Source organism: Lissotriton helveticus, chromosome 5_1 (assembly GCF_964261635.1).
Source record: "Lissotriton helveticus chromosome 5_1, aLisHel1.1, whole genome shotgun sequence".
Taxonomy (NCBI): Eukaryota; Metazoa; Chordata; class Amphibia; order Caudata; family Salamandridae; genus Lissotriton; species Lissotriton helveticus.
The window spans coordinates 2,006,826,900-2,006,843,413 of NC_136065.1; the positions used below are offsets into that span (position 1 = coordinate 2,006,826,900).

The 16,514-nt window shown below is 42.9% G+C and overlaps 1 protein-coding gene across 2 annotated transcripts in view; it reads right to left on the reverse strand.

Annotated features, from left to right (window-relative positions):
• The window catches only part of LOC144756169 (E3 ubiquitin-protein ligase TRIM39-like), a 113,719-nt gene extending 98,465 nt beyond the window's left edge, over nucleotides 1-15,254 (reverse strand). For both annotated transcript variants that reach the window (XM_078645750.1, XM_078645749.1), the window contains exon 1: nucleotides 14,787-15,254. In XM_078645750.1, coding sequence (XP_078501876.1) covers nucleotides 14,787-15,194 — 408 coding nt within the window. In that variant the 5' untranslated portion in view covers nucleotides 15,195-15,254. The remainder of the gene's footprint in view (nucleotides 1-14,786) is intronic.
• Between the last annotated feature and the right edge of the window lie 1,260 nt (nucleotides 15,255-16,514).

A 16,514-nucleotide genomic window follows, 5' to 3' on the forward strand; every position in this document is an offset into this window, starting at 1 on the left:
TGCAGATATTTACAATGTAAAGTACATGAAGAAAAACTCATTTTCTCAGAATCGCACAACCTTTCGGTAAACCTTTGAATCAAGAATCTCCTGAGATGCTCGGACTTCACCTTTGTAAATTTGTTAATATATTACAATTAGATTTGACCAATGTACATTAAAACGCAGGAAGGATTTAACTTATTTACAAAACTATTTAAGGGTGAATAATTCTATATTGATATAAATAACAGAATATGCATTGTTTGCATTGAAACTTATGGACATATTTCATACTTTTTTCACAACGATTGCTCTCCCCTACACCCCTGGTCATGACGGAACCTGAACTTTTATGTTGCCGTCATCATTTGAATGGAATTTCTGAACAGTCCTCTCCGTTAGGATTACAGAAGTATAATCACCTATTCCTATACAAGAACTCAATCTTGTAATTCACAGACCCACCACACCGAGCAAGAAGAAAGCTAATGTGAATAACAAATGTCCAGTACATTTATACAGAATAAATATATAGACACTGTTTTTTATAGTTTATATGATTAAAATAATATATGTTTTAATCATAAAAAATATAAAAAGCAATGTATATATATTACAAATCTACAAACAATATATATTTTAATTATAAAAAATATAAAAAGCAATGTATATATATTACAAATCTACAAACATGAGGCGCAACAAAAGGTGGTTAATGAAAAGTGGTAGTGTAAATGTGTCAACGAAAAACACTACATTCCTTGAATTAGGAAAAAAGTATCCATCAGATTTATACTCGGTACCGCCCTAGTCATCATTTGGGCTCTCCGTAACCCAGGAGAGTAGTGTCCGTCACCAGATATTCATATGACGGACAAATAATACAGGAGGAGTATGTATTTGTGTAAAAGGGGGTAATCCCGGACAGATTAATGGTAGATAACAGACGATTCACTATCCCTGTGCTTTTATTAAAACTTGTGCTTCACATACATAATTAAAACTCTGATATTTATACTGGGAGATTAGGTAGATCCCAACCATATCATGCCATTCATTGTGCTTTTACCAAACTTCTGACCCACAAAGATAATTACAACTCCCATATCAGTGCTGGTAGATCATATCATGCCCTTTATTGTACGGGGTTAAAGGAATATCCCAAGAAAACATATAAGTTTTATGTATTCTTGTTTTTTTCCTAGATCCCGTTTTTTAATAAAACCCTCCGTTTCATTTCAACTCTGGTATATGAAGAAGCGCTCTGTAAAATGAGCTCGATACAGAGGGTTCAGTTATTCTCATCACGCAGTAGAACTACAACGCCCGACTTTCTTTGCAATGTCTGTAGTTGTGGTCACGCGAGGACTAACAGGATATTTCTATTGCTGACCGCTTTATAATGTTGGTTAATGTCCACAAAAGGTTTCGGGCATAAATGATCCTTGTTGTATGTGATCTGGATGTATGACATTACAACGCATGCTTTTACCACGCATGCCTTTACAACGCGGTTTTTACAACGCATAGCGCTTTGGGGTGCTGGATAGTGAATAGTTTAATTTACTATTCCAACTCCAGTCCCAGTGGACACTAGGGAAGGTGTTGGATAGTAAATTAAATCTATTCCCTATCCTAGAGCGCCCCCCAGCGCAATGCGTTGTAATGGTTTGCGTTGTAAAAGTTGCGTCGTAAAGGCACTGCGTGGTAAAAGTTGCGTTGTAAAGGATGTTTCCCATGTGATCTATGTCTCTTTTCCCCTAGTTGGGATTTCCCTGTGACTTACATGATGTCACTGTTAGAATACTTGGTGACATCGTAGAATGTTGGGGGCTTGGCCAGTAGCTGACTGGCAGTTGGTGGCAGGCAGGCTGAGTGACAGGGAGGTCACTCCTGGTGGGGTTTTTATTATATTACCATCTTATGATCTGGACCAGCAACCCAACTTGAATAAAATAGTAACTTGATTATATTCCTGGCTCAAGGACCTCTTTTATGTACAACAATCCTCTCTCTTACAAACCTTGTATAAATATGCAGAAATTGAGCGGACGGCTGCATACACTACAACTCTGATAATTGGGGTAGCCTTCTGTAAAACGGTCTTGCTGGCGAGGGTCTACCGATAATTGTATACACTACATTTCCCTATTTCATTCAACAGTTTTGTAGTTTCATGCCACGTGTCTTTTGTATCATGTGTCATTAGCCTCTATGGCAGCTGTCTTCAATCTGTGGGGCGCGACCCCCAGAGGGGTCGTGGAGTCCTGGGAAGTGGGTCGCAGATTCTGCAGAGTGCAGTTCCTGGCATTGGGATGATCGAGGGTGCTCACGGTGGAGGCCTAATTCACACCGAGGTGTGAAAAACATCAACGCCTCATTAACAAGTAAAAGGTCTTTTAAAGACCTGTCAAGTACTTGGGTGTGACTGTCTGTGTGTCCCTGAAGCTGTTTCAGCCGGGCTCACATACACAAGCTGGGGGGAGCTGGGGGGGGGGGGCTGGGGTAGCAGGCTGTAGTGTAGCCCTTTGAGTTCAATGGATGTTGCGCACCTGGAGCTGTGGGTCCCGTGACACGTCCCCCGCCCCCAGCAGGGAAGCACAGAGATGCCCTCCCATGAGCGGGAAAGAAGAAGGAAGACGACGCAGAGAGATACTGATTTCCCCGTCCCCCCCCCCCATGAGAGAGGCACAGAAAAGGTGGGTGGATGAATGATGGATGGATGAAAGGCTGAAGGATGGATGGATGTGTGAAAAGGTGGGTGGATGAATGATGAGTGGATGGATGGATGAAAGGCTGAAGGGTGGATGGATGTGTGAAAAGGTGGGTGGATGAATGATGAGTGGATGGATGAATGATGGATGTATGGATGGAAGGATGAAAGGGTGGATTGATGAAGGATAGATTGGTGAAGGATAGATGTATGGATGGAAGGATGAAAGGGTGGACGGATGAAGGATGTATGGATGGATGTGTGAAAAGGTGGGGGGATGAATGATGGGTGGATGGATGAAGGATGGATGTATGGATGGGAGGATGAAAGGGTGGATGGATGAAGGATGGATGTATGGATGGGAGTATGAAAGGGTGGATGGATGAAGGATGGATGGATGTATGGATGGATGGGAGGATGAAAGGGTGGATGGATCTATGAATGGATAAAAGGTTGCATGGATGAATGATGGATGGATGTGTGAAAAGGTTGGTGGATGAATGATGGGTGGATGGATGAATGATGGATGTATGGATGGAAGGATGAAAGGGTGGATGGATGAAGGATAGATTGGTGAAGGATAGATGTATGGATGGGAGGATGAAAGGGTAGACGGATGAAGGATGTATGGATGAAAGGGTGGATGGATGTATGGATGATAAAAGGTTGCATGGATGAATGATGCATGGATGGATGTGTGAAAAGGTGGGGGGATGAATGATGGGTGGATGGATGTATGGATGAAAGGGTGGATGGATGAAGGATGGATATGGATGGGAGGATGAAAGGGTGGATAGATGAAGGATGGATGAATGGATGGGAGGATGAAAGGGTGGATGGATGTATGAATGGATAAAAGGTTGCATGGATGAATGATGGATGGATGTGTGAAAAGGTGGGTGGATGAATGATGGGTAAAGGATGGATGTATGGATGGAAGGATGGAAGGATGAAAGGGTGGATGGATGAAGGATGGATGGAAGGATGAAAGGGTGGATGGATGGATGTGTGAAAGTGTGGGTGGATGATTGATGGAGGGATGTGATGAGGTCTAACAGGCGCATTGATGGTTGTCAAAAGTTGATGATGAGGAGTACCAGTTTCTAGAAACTTTTGTCGGAAGGGGGTCCTTACGCCTAAAAAGGTTTTACAAGGGGGTCTCGGCATCAAAAAGTTTGAAGACCTCTGCTCTATGGCAACAAATATGGCGGAGGCACAAACACCGGCGCCCACCCAGATCGCTCAGAGTGACGCCACGGTGTACCGACGGAGAGGTGAAAGACGCTATATGTTATGATGCAATGTGCATGCAGTGATGACTCTTCCTTGATACTGGCGAGCATATAGAGCAATATCTGTTTGCCACGTTTAAACTGGAGCGCACAGTGTATGGGTGACATCATTAGGCGGGTAGAGCGTAGCACTAAGGTTTTGCGCATATATGACTTAACATAGAGAACAATACTTTGTTAGGCCGAATAACGATCAAACAACATAGATTAAGGCTGAAACTTGAGCGCGCAATATACGGTTGACATCACTATGCCGGTAGATGGTGACATTGAGTATTTGCGCAGATACTGGAGTGCATAGTACAATTAGCACAAGGCAGCAGTATTTAGAACAAGGACGTGATCCAATGCAATTGAGAACACCGTTTCTTGACCTTAGAAGTTTTTTGTTTGTGATTGTGAATATGTCTGTTCTGTTTTGTTTTGTTTATTTAGAGCGGTGCTCCACTCGCCTGAGCGACAGCCAGGTAGGGTGATGTTTTGTTCTACTAAATTGGTAAGTGAACCGTTAGTTTGAGTAATGATAGAGTTAACCATACTCACCTGACATGTGGTACAAATTGTATTATATGACTTGACAACGCAGTAATGTGCGTCTCTTTTCCTTCTTTTTCTTGTATGTGTGGTTCTTCGTGTTTCCTGTTTTGTGGTGCGACACTTTTCTTCAGCGTATTGGAGAATACATGACTTGAAGCATGCAGGTGATATAATTTTTATATTTATTGCAGTAGCTGTAACACTCTGGAAAGCAGTGGCTGATCTTTTTGCCACCGATGCTGAAACATGTTGACCCCTCCTGCTAACAGATATTTTGTTAAATCTGTTGTCACTTTATCTTGTTTTTAATATTGGGAGGATTGAGAGAACCCATTAAAATTTGCTATTCTCTACTCAGTTCTACCCATTTTTATATTTTCACCAATTTTCACTATAATTATTTTCTTGCACTGCAATTAGGTTACCCTTATCTACCATCCTTGGTGATCTAAATCTCCATCTAGATGATGACCTATGCAATGCTAGCAAATTATTTCTATCCGAGCTAGAAGCTCTAAACATTTTATTATGCAATTCAGGGCCAACACACTCAGCAGGGCACTTACTGGACCCTGTCCTTTCCAACCTTCCATTCGAATGCGCCTCTGCCGCGCGTCCCTTGGAGTGGTCGGATCACTATGCCGTGCACTTCGCCTTATCTCGAGCCATAACTATGACTAGTGATAATGGAAGTCAGGATGTGCTTATACGTCGATGGAGCAAGCTTGATATAACTGATTTTAATATGCACTTGATGAACACTCTTCCTAACACCGATACATGCACATCCGTATTGAATACTAATGTATCCAAATGGCTGAGTAATACCATAGACAAACTTCTTCCATTGACATCCAAGAACTCTACCTCCCATCAACCTCCTGCACCCTGGTTCTCTGAAGACCTAAAGCGCATGAAATCCACCTGTAAGGCCTTCGAAAGGAAATGGAGGCGCTCTTACTCCGCTTCCCGTAAAGTGGCCTATAAGGAAGCCCTTAAGAACTACCACCATCAATGTAAAATAGCCAGAGCTACTTATGTTGCTAACACGGTTGCCAACACCCAAAACTGTCCTCGCACACTCTTTTCCATTGTGAAAAAACTAACAGGAGCGGCCTCAACACCGGCTCCCCCTGCCCTTGATGCGACTCAATGCAACTCTATAGCTGATTTCTTTATATCCAAAATAGAGCGTATCTATGACTCACTAAGTCCCTCCACATCCGATGATACATCGATGCTTGAATTAGTACTGACTCCAGAACATCTGCCTTCCGCAACGGCCAAACTCACAAATTGGTTACCCTTTGACGATGTTTCATTTTCCTCTTGCCTGAACAGCGTTAAATCTGGTTCCCCACGGGATCCGGTAGCAGCTAAAATTTTCAAACAACTTGATCCTGGCCCACGCCACGTGCTAAAACAACTTCTTAACTCATCACTATCTGAGTCACACATTCCACAGGAATGGAAACATGCCATGATTGTCCCCTTACAGAAAAAGGCTGGAGTTGACTCTGCCAACTTATCCAACTTCAGACCAATTTCACTGCTTCCCATCCTATCAAAAATCCTGGAAAGGCATATTAACGCACAACTAACCCATCTCGTCGAGAGCTCGGGATTTCTACATCCATCCCAGTCGGGCTTTAGAGCACATCACTCGACAGAATCCACACTTCTAGGAGTAACCGAGAGTCTACGACACAGTGTCGATCGCGGAGAGACATCCGCTCTTTCTCTTCTCGACCTGAGCGCGGCGTTCGACACTGTGTCCCATTCCATCCTTCTTACAACTCTTTGGTCCCTGGGTGTGGAGGGCGCTGCCCTTGCCTAGATAGCCTCCTTTCTGAGCGGTCGAACCTTTCAGGTTTTCTCTCCTTCCGCTACCTCAAATATCTGTCCGTCGGCGTATGGTGTCCCTCAAGGATCCATACTTAGCCCTTTATTATTTAATATATATGTAAGACCCTTGGCCACCATTGTGGAAGAAGTTGGTCTTACCTTATACTCCTACGCCGACGACACACAAATCATTTTCTCTCTTTCTAACAAAGAGAGTAATGACACCTCTGTCTTGAAAGAAGGTCTGACCAGAGTCTCTAGGTGGATGAAAAGCAATTTTTTAAAATTAAACGGAGACAAGACAGAGGTTGTAATACTAGGCAAGGACAAAGATCTTTGGGGCCCACATCATTGGCCAAATGACATGGGACCTACACCTCAGCCTGCTACTGTAGTGCGCAATTTAGGATTTCTCATAGATGATAAACTTACAATGAGACAGCAGGCTGTGAAGGTAGCCTCCATCTGTTTCGCCACTCTGAGATGGCTCCAAAAAATTCTGTGGATGTTGCCCCCTTCCACACAAAGAACTGTAGTCCAGGCGTTGGTTGTTTCCCGCCTGGACTATGGCAATGTCCTATACCTTGGAGCCGATATGACAACCATAAAAAAACTTCAGGTTGTCCAGAACGCGGCCGCTCGGCTACTTCGCAACGTTCCTAGGAGAACAACTGCCTCCTTAGCACTTTGTGATCTCCACTGGCTTAAAATCCCTAACCGAATTAAGTTTAAAGCCCTTTGTCACGTTTTTAAAATTAAACAAGGCTCAGCCCCCAAATATCTTCAGGGCCTCATCCAGGCCTATAAGCCCAGCCGAACCTTGAGATCTTCCGGAAATGGTGATTTTTCCACTCCTAGATTTAGGCTAGCAAAAATGGGAGGTCGATCCTTTGCCTATCTGGGTCCGAAATTGTGGAATACTCTCCCCGTGACCCTGAAAACCGAAATCAACCTCTTCCGTTTCCGCAAGGGACTGAAAACCTGGCTCTTTCAACAGCAAATAGAAGCTCTTCATCAGTAAGATCAGCATGCAAACGCCTTCTTCTTTTCTGTCCCTTAGCGTCGGGAAACCCACTGCGGGTAGCTGCGCGCTTGATAAGTTTAAATAAATAAAAATAAAAATAATATGTCCGGGATTACCCCCTTTTACACAAATACATACTCATCCTGTATTATTTGTCCGTCATATGAATATCTGGTGACGGACACTACTCTCCTGGGTTACGGAGAGCCCAAATGATGACTAGGGCGGTACCGAGTATAAATCTGACAGGGACTTTCTTCCCAATTCAAGGAATGTAGTGTTTTTCGTTGACACATTTACACTACCACTTTTCCTTTACCACCTTTTCTTGCGCCTCATGTTTGTAGATACGTAAGAACCACTGTTTGACCCCCAGACACTCTTTGTTGTTATGATGAATGATTGGGGCTTGTGTCTGTGTGTAGGTCGTTAAACTTTGCCCTTGGACCCTCCCTTTAACTTTTGTTGTTTGTATACATGTGCAGCTGATGCTGCGGGTCCTCTGTTGTTAAATTGAAAGACACCTGATTACCACTGGTGTTTAATGTCCTGCTTGTTACAGACAGGGCAGACATACAATCACAGATGCATTTTCTCTTGCAAAAAAATCCGATTAAGAGGATTTATTTTCTGCGCCACTTTGATCATTGTTTATCCTTAAAGAAATGGCTACTAACTGGGGTTTGGCGTTCGAAGAAACTGAAATACAATCTATCCTCGATGAGAATCCGAGTTTATTAAAACATCTTCCAGTAGCAGTGAGTACTAATGTAGAAGGTTGGGCCAAAGTCCTTTTTTTGTAAAAAAGTCACTCTAGAACTATCATTCACGGCATCACCATGGCTGAATATCTACGTGACAACTGCGCTCAGACAGGTTTAATTGTCACCAATGCCCCCAAGCTATTCTTGGACGACAAAGATTTTTTAAAAGACTGGTCCATGATAGCCTGGAGGTGCACAAGGGACTGGCTAGTTTTGATTATCAAAACCGCTAAAAAGGTGGCAGATAAAATGTTGGTGGAAATACAAATCTTAGAAGGCCAAATAAAAACAATTATCAAAAGCACCCTGTTTAAGACCAATCAGGATGAAAGCAATAAGAGCAACAAAGAATTTAAGGAGTCTATCTTTCTCGCCAAATTAGAGAAATGCAAGAAAGACCTAGCGAGATTTTCCACTGAAAAGATCTACCCCTATACAAGCGAGTCCTATGTCCCAGTACCTTTCAATAGGAATGGACGCAGGGGTGGATCTACCTATGCCACCTCAAGCTCAGAAGAACTGAGTAGTGACTCAGATACCGCACTACCTGGAAATCAACCTACCAGAGGTAGAGGGATGAGGAATAGAAGAAACTGGAGACACAACTACCAGACTCACAATCAGGCCCCACAATGGTATCAGCTGAACCCTTGGATGTACATCGGCCCCGGTTTTCCACCACCCATGGGACAGTTTGGTCCACCCCAATTTCAATATGACCCAAATATGCAGCCTTTTTTAGGGTTTGGTCGGGGAAGATTAAGGGGCAGAAGGAGACAAGGACCGGCCCCACAGGTCCATTGGGGTCCACAACCACAACCGCCCACAATGCACCCAAGGAGCGGGAAGAAGGTGCCTCAGGAGGGAGCGGGAACAAGCAACGGGACGGTCTCGTCATAAATCTCAGTTCCCACAACCTGACGGATACTGAAGAGGCCCTATTGAATAGAGGTGTAGGGTTCGTGACGACTCAAACAGGCGACCCCTTTCTTGCACAATTGGAGATGGCCACGTTTTTTCGGAAAATTAGGTTACAATTCTTCTTTGCAAATAAAAACCGAGAAAATCTGGAACCAGTTGAGAAAAATACTGGTTTATAGAAGCCCTCAACCTACAATCCTCCCACGATTAGTGTACCAGCTAAAGTAATAACATTTGAACAAGCTGTAGAAAATGACATAAAACTGTTTTTCCAGACACAAACCAAATCCTTCGTCAATTTACCAAAGAAAGAACAATATGCCCTACGCTCTTTAACATCTAACGAAAATATAATGATTAAACCAGCCGACAAGAGCGGAGCTATTGTCCTACTGGACACTACTGTTTACCATAGTGAATGTCTGCGACAACTGCAAGACACCAAATCCTATGCTTCTCTTTTAACGGATCCTACTGAGCGACTCAAACAGAACATCGGTCATCTAGTCGAGGAAGCAGCTTCAGAAGGTTGGATTACCTCTCATGAGGCGCAGTTCCTACAGACAACGCATCCATCAGTACCTTATTTTTATATACTACCGAAGGTGCACAAACCACAAAGGCCCCCCTCCTGGACGACCCATAATATCTGGGATCGGTTCTCTCTTAGAACCGCGGTCCACCTTCGTTGATTTTTTTCTTAACCCAATGGTTAAAAAGATGGCTACATTCTTACAGGACACAAAGGATGTCCTCAGACTACTTCCTGATGAGGAATTTGATATATCTACTGACATCCTGGCATCTTTCGATGTGGAATCTTTATACACTTCGATTCCACAGACCGAAACACTGGAAGTAGTGGGCAGACTTTTGGAACAGCGAGAGATGGATTCCATCACTCCGGTTGCATTCATTATGAGTTTGGCTGAAATTGCTATGAAAGAAAACTATTTTAAATTCGAGGACACCACCTATTTACAAATTGCTGGGACCAGCATGGGCAGCGTTTTCGCTCCAAGTTTGGCGAATTTATATGTACACCATTTCGAACAGGATATCGTTTTAACACCAACGAATCCTTTTCATTAATCGCTTCTAAGCTGGAAGCGTTATATTGATGATATCCTGGTTATTTGGCGTGGTAAGACAGAAGACCTCCTAAAGTTTCATCAATGGTTAAACACAAAGAACGCCTACCTGAAATTTACGGTTGAATATAGCAAAACTCAATTGCCATTTCTAGATCTACTCGTTATAGCAACACCAAATGTGTTAGAATCTGAATTGTATAAAAAACCAATGGCCAGAAACTCACTCCTCAGTTATGACAGCTGTCATCCTCGGTCCCTGAGGAATAATTTACCGTATGGCCAATTCCTAAGGGTGCAAAGGAACTGCTCAAAGAAAGAAGCCTTCAACGTACATGCACACAATCTGGAGAAACAACTGCAAGAGAGAGGATACCCGAGACAGATCGTCCGGCAGTCAAGAAAACACGCCTCTAATAACAATCGGGAGGCGCTCCTAGAACCTAGGATGGAAAAAGAAAATCTAATCGACTAACGTTTGTCAACACGTTTTGCACCAGATCTAATCAAGTCCAGAAGATCATTTTAAAACATTGGTCCAACTTGAACACTGGAGGTGACCAAATACCACAACCCCTCTTTGCTTTTAAAAGAGGCAGCAATCTGAAGGACAAGTTAGTCCATACTGGACCAAAAATCAAGATGTCTCGTCCAGTGGGAACCCTTTGGGACCTACCGGCAGTAGAAGGTCACCATCCTTGTGGGACATGTGCAGCGTGTCGTCAGACGTCAAAATCTTTGAGTGTGGACATAGGCACCAACAGAGCCTGGCAACAACATAGATTCACAAACTGCAATAGTCTAAACTTAATATACTTAATCACTTGCCCCTGTAGACTACAGTACGTCGGTATGACGACAAGAAAAATTAAATTACGGATATCGGAACATAAGAGCACAATTTGATGCAGGAAGCAAGCCACACGTCTTACTGCACACTTTCTGGAAGTGGGCCATAGTCCAACAGACTTTCACTGGACAGTCCTTGAACAGCCCAAAATACCCGACCAGGTCACTGACATTGGAAAATACCTATTTATGAAAGAACAAAAGTGGGTATACAAACTGAACAGCGATAAGGATGGCCTTAATGAAGAGATACCGTGGATGTCACTGTGAGAACGTCTATATACGATTGGCGATTGGGAAGAGGTGTGGCGCCGCGGCTAGGGTGACTGACTCCGGAATCTGGGGATCACGGTTCGATCCTCGGCACCGGCGGCAGATTGGCCCAGCACCATGTGACTCTGGGCAATAGCTTGCTTAATCTTCCCTACGGCCCCCAGCGCCTAGAGACCCTTACGGGTGATTGTGCACTTTACAAATGTGGATTATTATTATATTCGATGAAGCGCTGGTACAAGTTATTCAACTATGCACTAAAGTCCAATAAGAGCTGTCACCTACGCCTTCTTGCACTATCCTAATCAAGGGATTAACGGAGAATCTTCTGATATATCATGCAGTTTATAGTCCTCTCAGTAATCTTCCACCTGGGGTTCATATACGTCACTAAACATCTGTTGATCAATAATTAGATCTTCACCTCAAGCGTTGTCCTGGGATAATAATGATATAACGCCCTTTAAAAGAACAGACGATTCACTATCCCTGTGCTTTTATTAAAACTTGTGCTTCACATACATAATTAAAACTCTGATATTTATACTGGGAGATTAGATAGATCCCAACCATATCATGCCATTCATTGTGCTTTTACCAAACTTCTGACCCACAAAGATAATTACAACTCCCACATCAGTGCTGGTAGATCATATCATGCCCTTTATCGTACGGGGTTAAAGGAATATCCCAAGAAAACATATAAGTTTTATGTATTCTTGTTTTTTTCCTAGATCCTGTTTTTTTCCTAGATCCCGTTTTTTAATAAATCCCTCCGTTTCATTTTAACTCTGGTATATGAAGAAGCGCTCTGTAAAATGAGCTCGATACAGAGGGTTCAGCTATTCTCATCACGCAGTAGAACTACAACTCCCGAAATTCTTTGCAATGTCTGTAGTTGTGGTCACGAGAGGACTAACGGGATATTTCTATTGCTGACCGCTATATAGTGTTGGTTAATGTCCACAAAAGGTTTCGGGCATAAATGATCCTCTCTCTTACAAACCTTGTATAAATATGCAGAAATTGAGCGGGCGGCTGCATACACTACAACTCTGATAATTGGGGTAGACTTCTGTAAAACGGTCTCGCTGGCAAGGGTCTACCGATAATTGTATAAACTACATTTCCCTATTTCATTCAACAGTTTTGTAGTTTCATGCCACGTGTCTTTTGTATCATGTGACATTAGCCTCTATGGCAACAAATATGGCGGAGGCACAAACACCGGCGCCCCCCCAGATCGCTCAGAGGGACGCCACGGTGTACCGACGGAGAGGTGAAAGACGCTATATGTTATGATGCAATGTGCATGCAGTGATGACTCTTCCTTGATACTGGCGAGCATATAGAGCAATATCTGTTTGCCACGTTTAAACTGGAGCGCAGTGTATGGGTGACATCTTTAGGCGGGTATACCGTGGCACTAAGGTTTTGCGCATATATGACTTAACATTGAGAACAATACTTTGTTAGCCCGAATAACGATCAAACAACAAAGAGTAAGGCTGAAACTTGAGCGCGCAATATACGGTTGACATCACTATGCCGGTAGATGGTGACATTGAGTATTTGCGCAGATACTGGAGTGCATAGTACAATTAGCACAAAGCAGCAGTATTTAGAACAAGGACGTGATCCAATGCAATTGAGAACACCGTTTCTTGACCTTAGAAGTTTTTTGTTTGTGATTGTGAATATGTCTGTTCTGTTTTGTTTTGCTTATTTAGAGCGGTGCTCCACTCGCCTGAGCGACAGCCAGGTGGGGTGATGTTTTGTTCTCCTACCAAATTGGTAAGTGAACCGTTAGTTGTGAGTAATGATAGAGTTAACCATACTCACCTGACATGTGGTACATATTGTATTATATGACTTGACAACGCAGTAATGTGTGTATCTTTTCCTTCTTTTTCTTGTATGTGTGGTTCTTCGTGTTTCCTGTTTTGTGGTGCGACACTTTTCTTCAGCGTATTGGAGAATACCAAGTATGACTTGAAGCATACAGGTGATATAATTTTTATATTTATTGCAGTAGGTGTAACACTCTGGTCCTGATGAAAGCAGTGGCTGATCTTTTTGCCACTGATGCTGAAACATGTTGTCCCCTCCTGCTAACAGATATTTTGTTAAATCTGTTGTCATTTTATCTTGTTTTTAATATTGGGAGGATTGAGAGAACCCATTAAAATTTGCTATTCTCTACTCAGTTCTACCCATTTTTATATTTTCACCAATTTTCACTATAATTATTTTCTTGCACTGCAATTAGGTTACCCTTATCTACCATTAATCTGTCCGGGATTACCCCCTTTTACACAAATACATACTCATCCTGTATTATTTGTCCGTCACATGAATATCTGGTGACGGACACTACTCTCCTGGGTTACGGAGAGCCCAAATGATGACTAGGGCGGTACCGAGTATAAATCTGATGGGTACTTTCTTCCTAATTCTTTTTCGTTGACACATTTACACTATCACTTTTCCTTTACCACCTTTTGTTGCGCCTCATGTTTGTAGATACGTAAGAACCACTGTACTTTGTTAGACCCCCAGACACTCTTTGTTGTTATGATGAATGATTGGGGCTTGTGTCTGTGTGTAGGTCGTTAAACTTTACCCTTGGACCCTCCCCTTAACTTTTATTTTTTGTATATATTACAAATGCCACATTCATGAAAGGAAGGAACATATACTTACTACAAGTCATCACAGAAGAGGAAGATTTTTGTAAGACAAATGAATCTGTCTATGAACATATACACCTTTACCATACATATCACTAAGCATCCTTGAATATGATCACGTAAGAACGTCCAAGTATCGGTAAGTTGTGTAACAGTAATTTGTTGACAAGTTTTGGTGGGATTTATTCATAAGATCCACCTTCTTTAGGAATATGATACATGTATATGTCTTCCATAGAAGAAAAGCTATTTTTGCACAACATCTTATACTACTCCTATCACATATTCAGAATGTACCACCGGGAATCCAATTCTCCAATTAAAGAATTCAAGGGTCTATATATCTCTTCTCGGAATGACTCAGCAGTAGATGAAAAGCATCACTCAACCAAGCAGTAAATACAAGCTCTACTTTCAGGATTTGTCTTATATGCCACATGCTAAAGGCAAAAAACTTCTGCAAGTCCGTAGATTCTGTATGATCTTGTTTAAATCGGGATCATTAAAGCAATAATGTTATAGCTCAATCTCTACATAGGGGATTACTCTAGCATTAATGTGCTTCAATTATACTCTCAGATTCATCGTGCTCTAGGAAGCACATTATAGCACCAGGCCCGGGGGTCCAGACAGAATCCCAGCAGTTTCTCACACAGGCCTTGTGTTCTTGGGCACGGTTATGCAGTAAAAGAACTGAGGTCCCAACGATGCCCCCACACATGGCTTGTACTCTTAGTCGCAGCCTGTCAAATAGTACAGAATTGATGGTAAAAGTGCTGCGATCCCAGCAGTGCCTCACGCATACCTTGTACTCTTGGGCAGCCTCCTCTACAGGAACGACGGTGTGAGCCCGGTGGTCCCTGGACCGGTCACACACCACACAGATGGGCTCCTGGTCATCCTCACAGAAGAGCTGCAGCCGCTGCTGGTGTTTCTCGCACACATTCTCCTGAGGCTTCAGGGAGGGGAGGTGATTTTTTAGCATTTCCACGAGGTTTCCCAGCTGCCGGATAGGCTGAAGTTTTTTCTCTTGGGATATTTCCCTGCACTCGGGACAGGAGAGATTTGTATCGGAGCCCTGCCAGCACCGTGAGATGCAGGACTGGCAGAAGATGTGTCCACAGCCAATGATCACCGGGGTCTTGAAATATTCCAAACAAATCGAACAAGTGACTTCGTCCTCCAGGTTCTGAGACTGAGCTGCCACCGCCATGATGCAGGAAATAGACTAGTTTCGTTTCTGCTGTTTGTGTCCCGGGAGTATCCCAGCTTCCTGTCACTCCCACTGCGCAGGCGGCCTGTCACTCTATCCCTGGGAGCAACCGGAAGTCGAACTGCAACACAATAAAAGTGAACGTGAGAGCACGTGAGCAACGTGTACTGAGTACGGGGGGGGGGGGGGGCATGTACTCATAAGAATGGGCGAAAGGGCGAGGCAAAGGGCAAGACACGATGATACTGAATGTCTTCTATACCAGCTGCAGCACGTACCAAAAGACAAGAAATACGTGTCTATAAACAAAACAGATCAATGTATTACACAAAATGAAAGTCAAACGCAATGATGTGTTAACATTTCCTTTTTGTAACATTTGCAGCTTCACCACTGTTTTTTTGCTGTCTTTGGCAGAATACTAAATATTCTCGAGCGTGCACACGCAGAAAGAAACAAGCAGATATGCACACAAAAAGCATTGCACACATTTCTTTTAAAATACCTCTCAAAAGTGTCCTCATTCTCTCCCTCCTTTCTCCCAGTCAAAAACAGCACACATAAGCAGGCAAACACACACATTATATTCAGATTGGTTTAAAGCAATTTTCAACACCATGGCTTTCTTTTTTTTTAAGTTTGATAATGCTTTATTGAAGAAGATACAATAACATACAGTATTACAAGTAGAGGGTGTGGCATAATGGCCAGAGCGACTGACCTTGAAACTGGGGGAAATAGGTTCAGGTCTTGGCAGGAAAATGAAGCATTCCCCACACCCCACCGGAAAAATGAATGTGTCCATCTGTAATCAACTGGTAGTCATTTAAAAAGATATGATACCTTCGGATCACATTTGCGCTATATAAAACTGACACAAAAAATAATAATAATGAGTATGCATAAGCCGAAAGATAACTCTTACAGATTCCTCAGTGCCCATAATAAAGGCACAGCAGCAAGAGCTAGCTAGGGCAATGGAGAATCTGAAATATTTTTTCTTAACAGAGGAAATTGCAGGAAGTAAGGCTTACCAACAAAAACGTTACGAAGAGAGACAGCAGATTGGCAGATTTCTGGCTTGGTCCACGAAATCACAAAACGCTTCACAATTAATCTCTCAAATGAAAAATCCAGCAACAGGTCTCCTAGTCGATGATAAGCAGGGTATTGGTGAGGTATTTAGTTCACATTTTAATCATATCTATGGAGAAACGCAGGGGGTGGATGAGGCAGATCTTGAGAGATATTTTCATTCATTGGAGCTACCTTTGCTATTGCAGCAGCTCTCAGAGGCATTGAACTCTCAAATAGGAATCC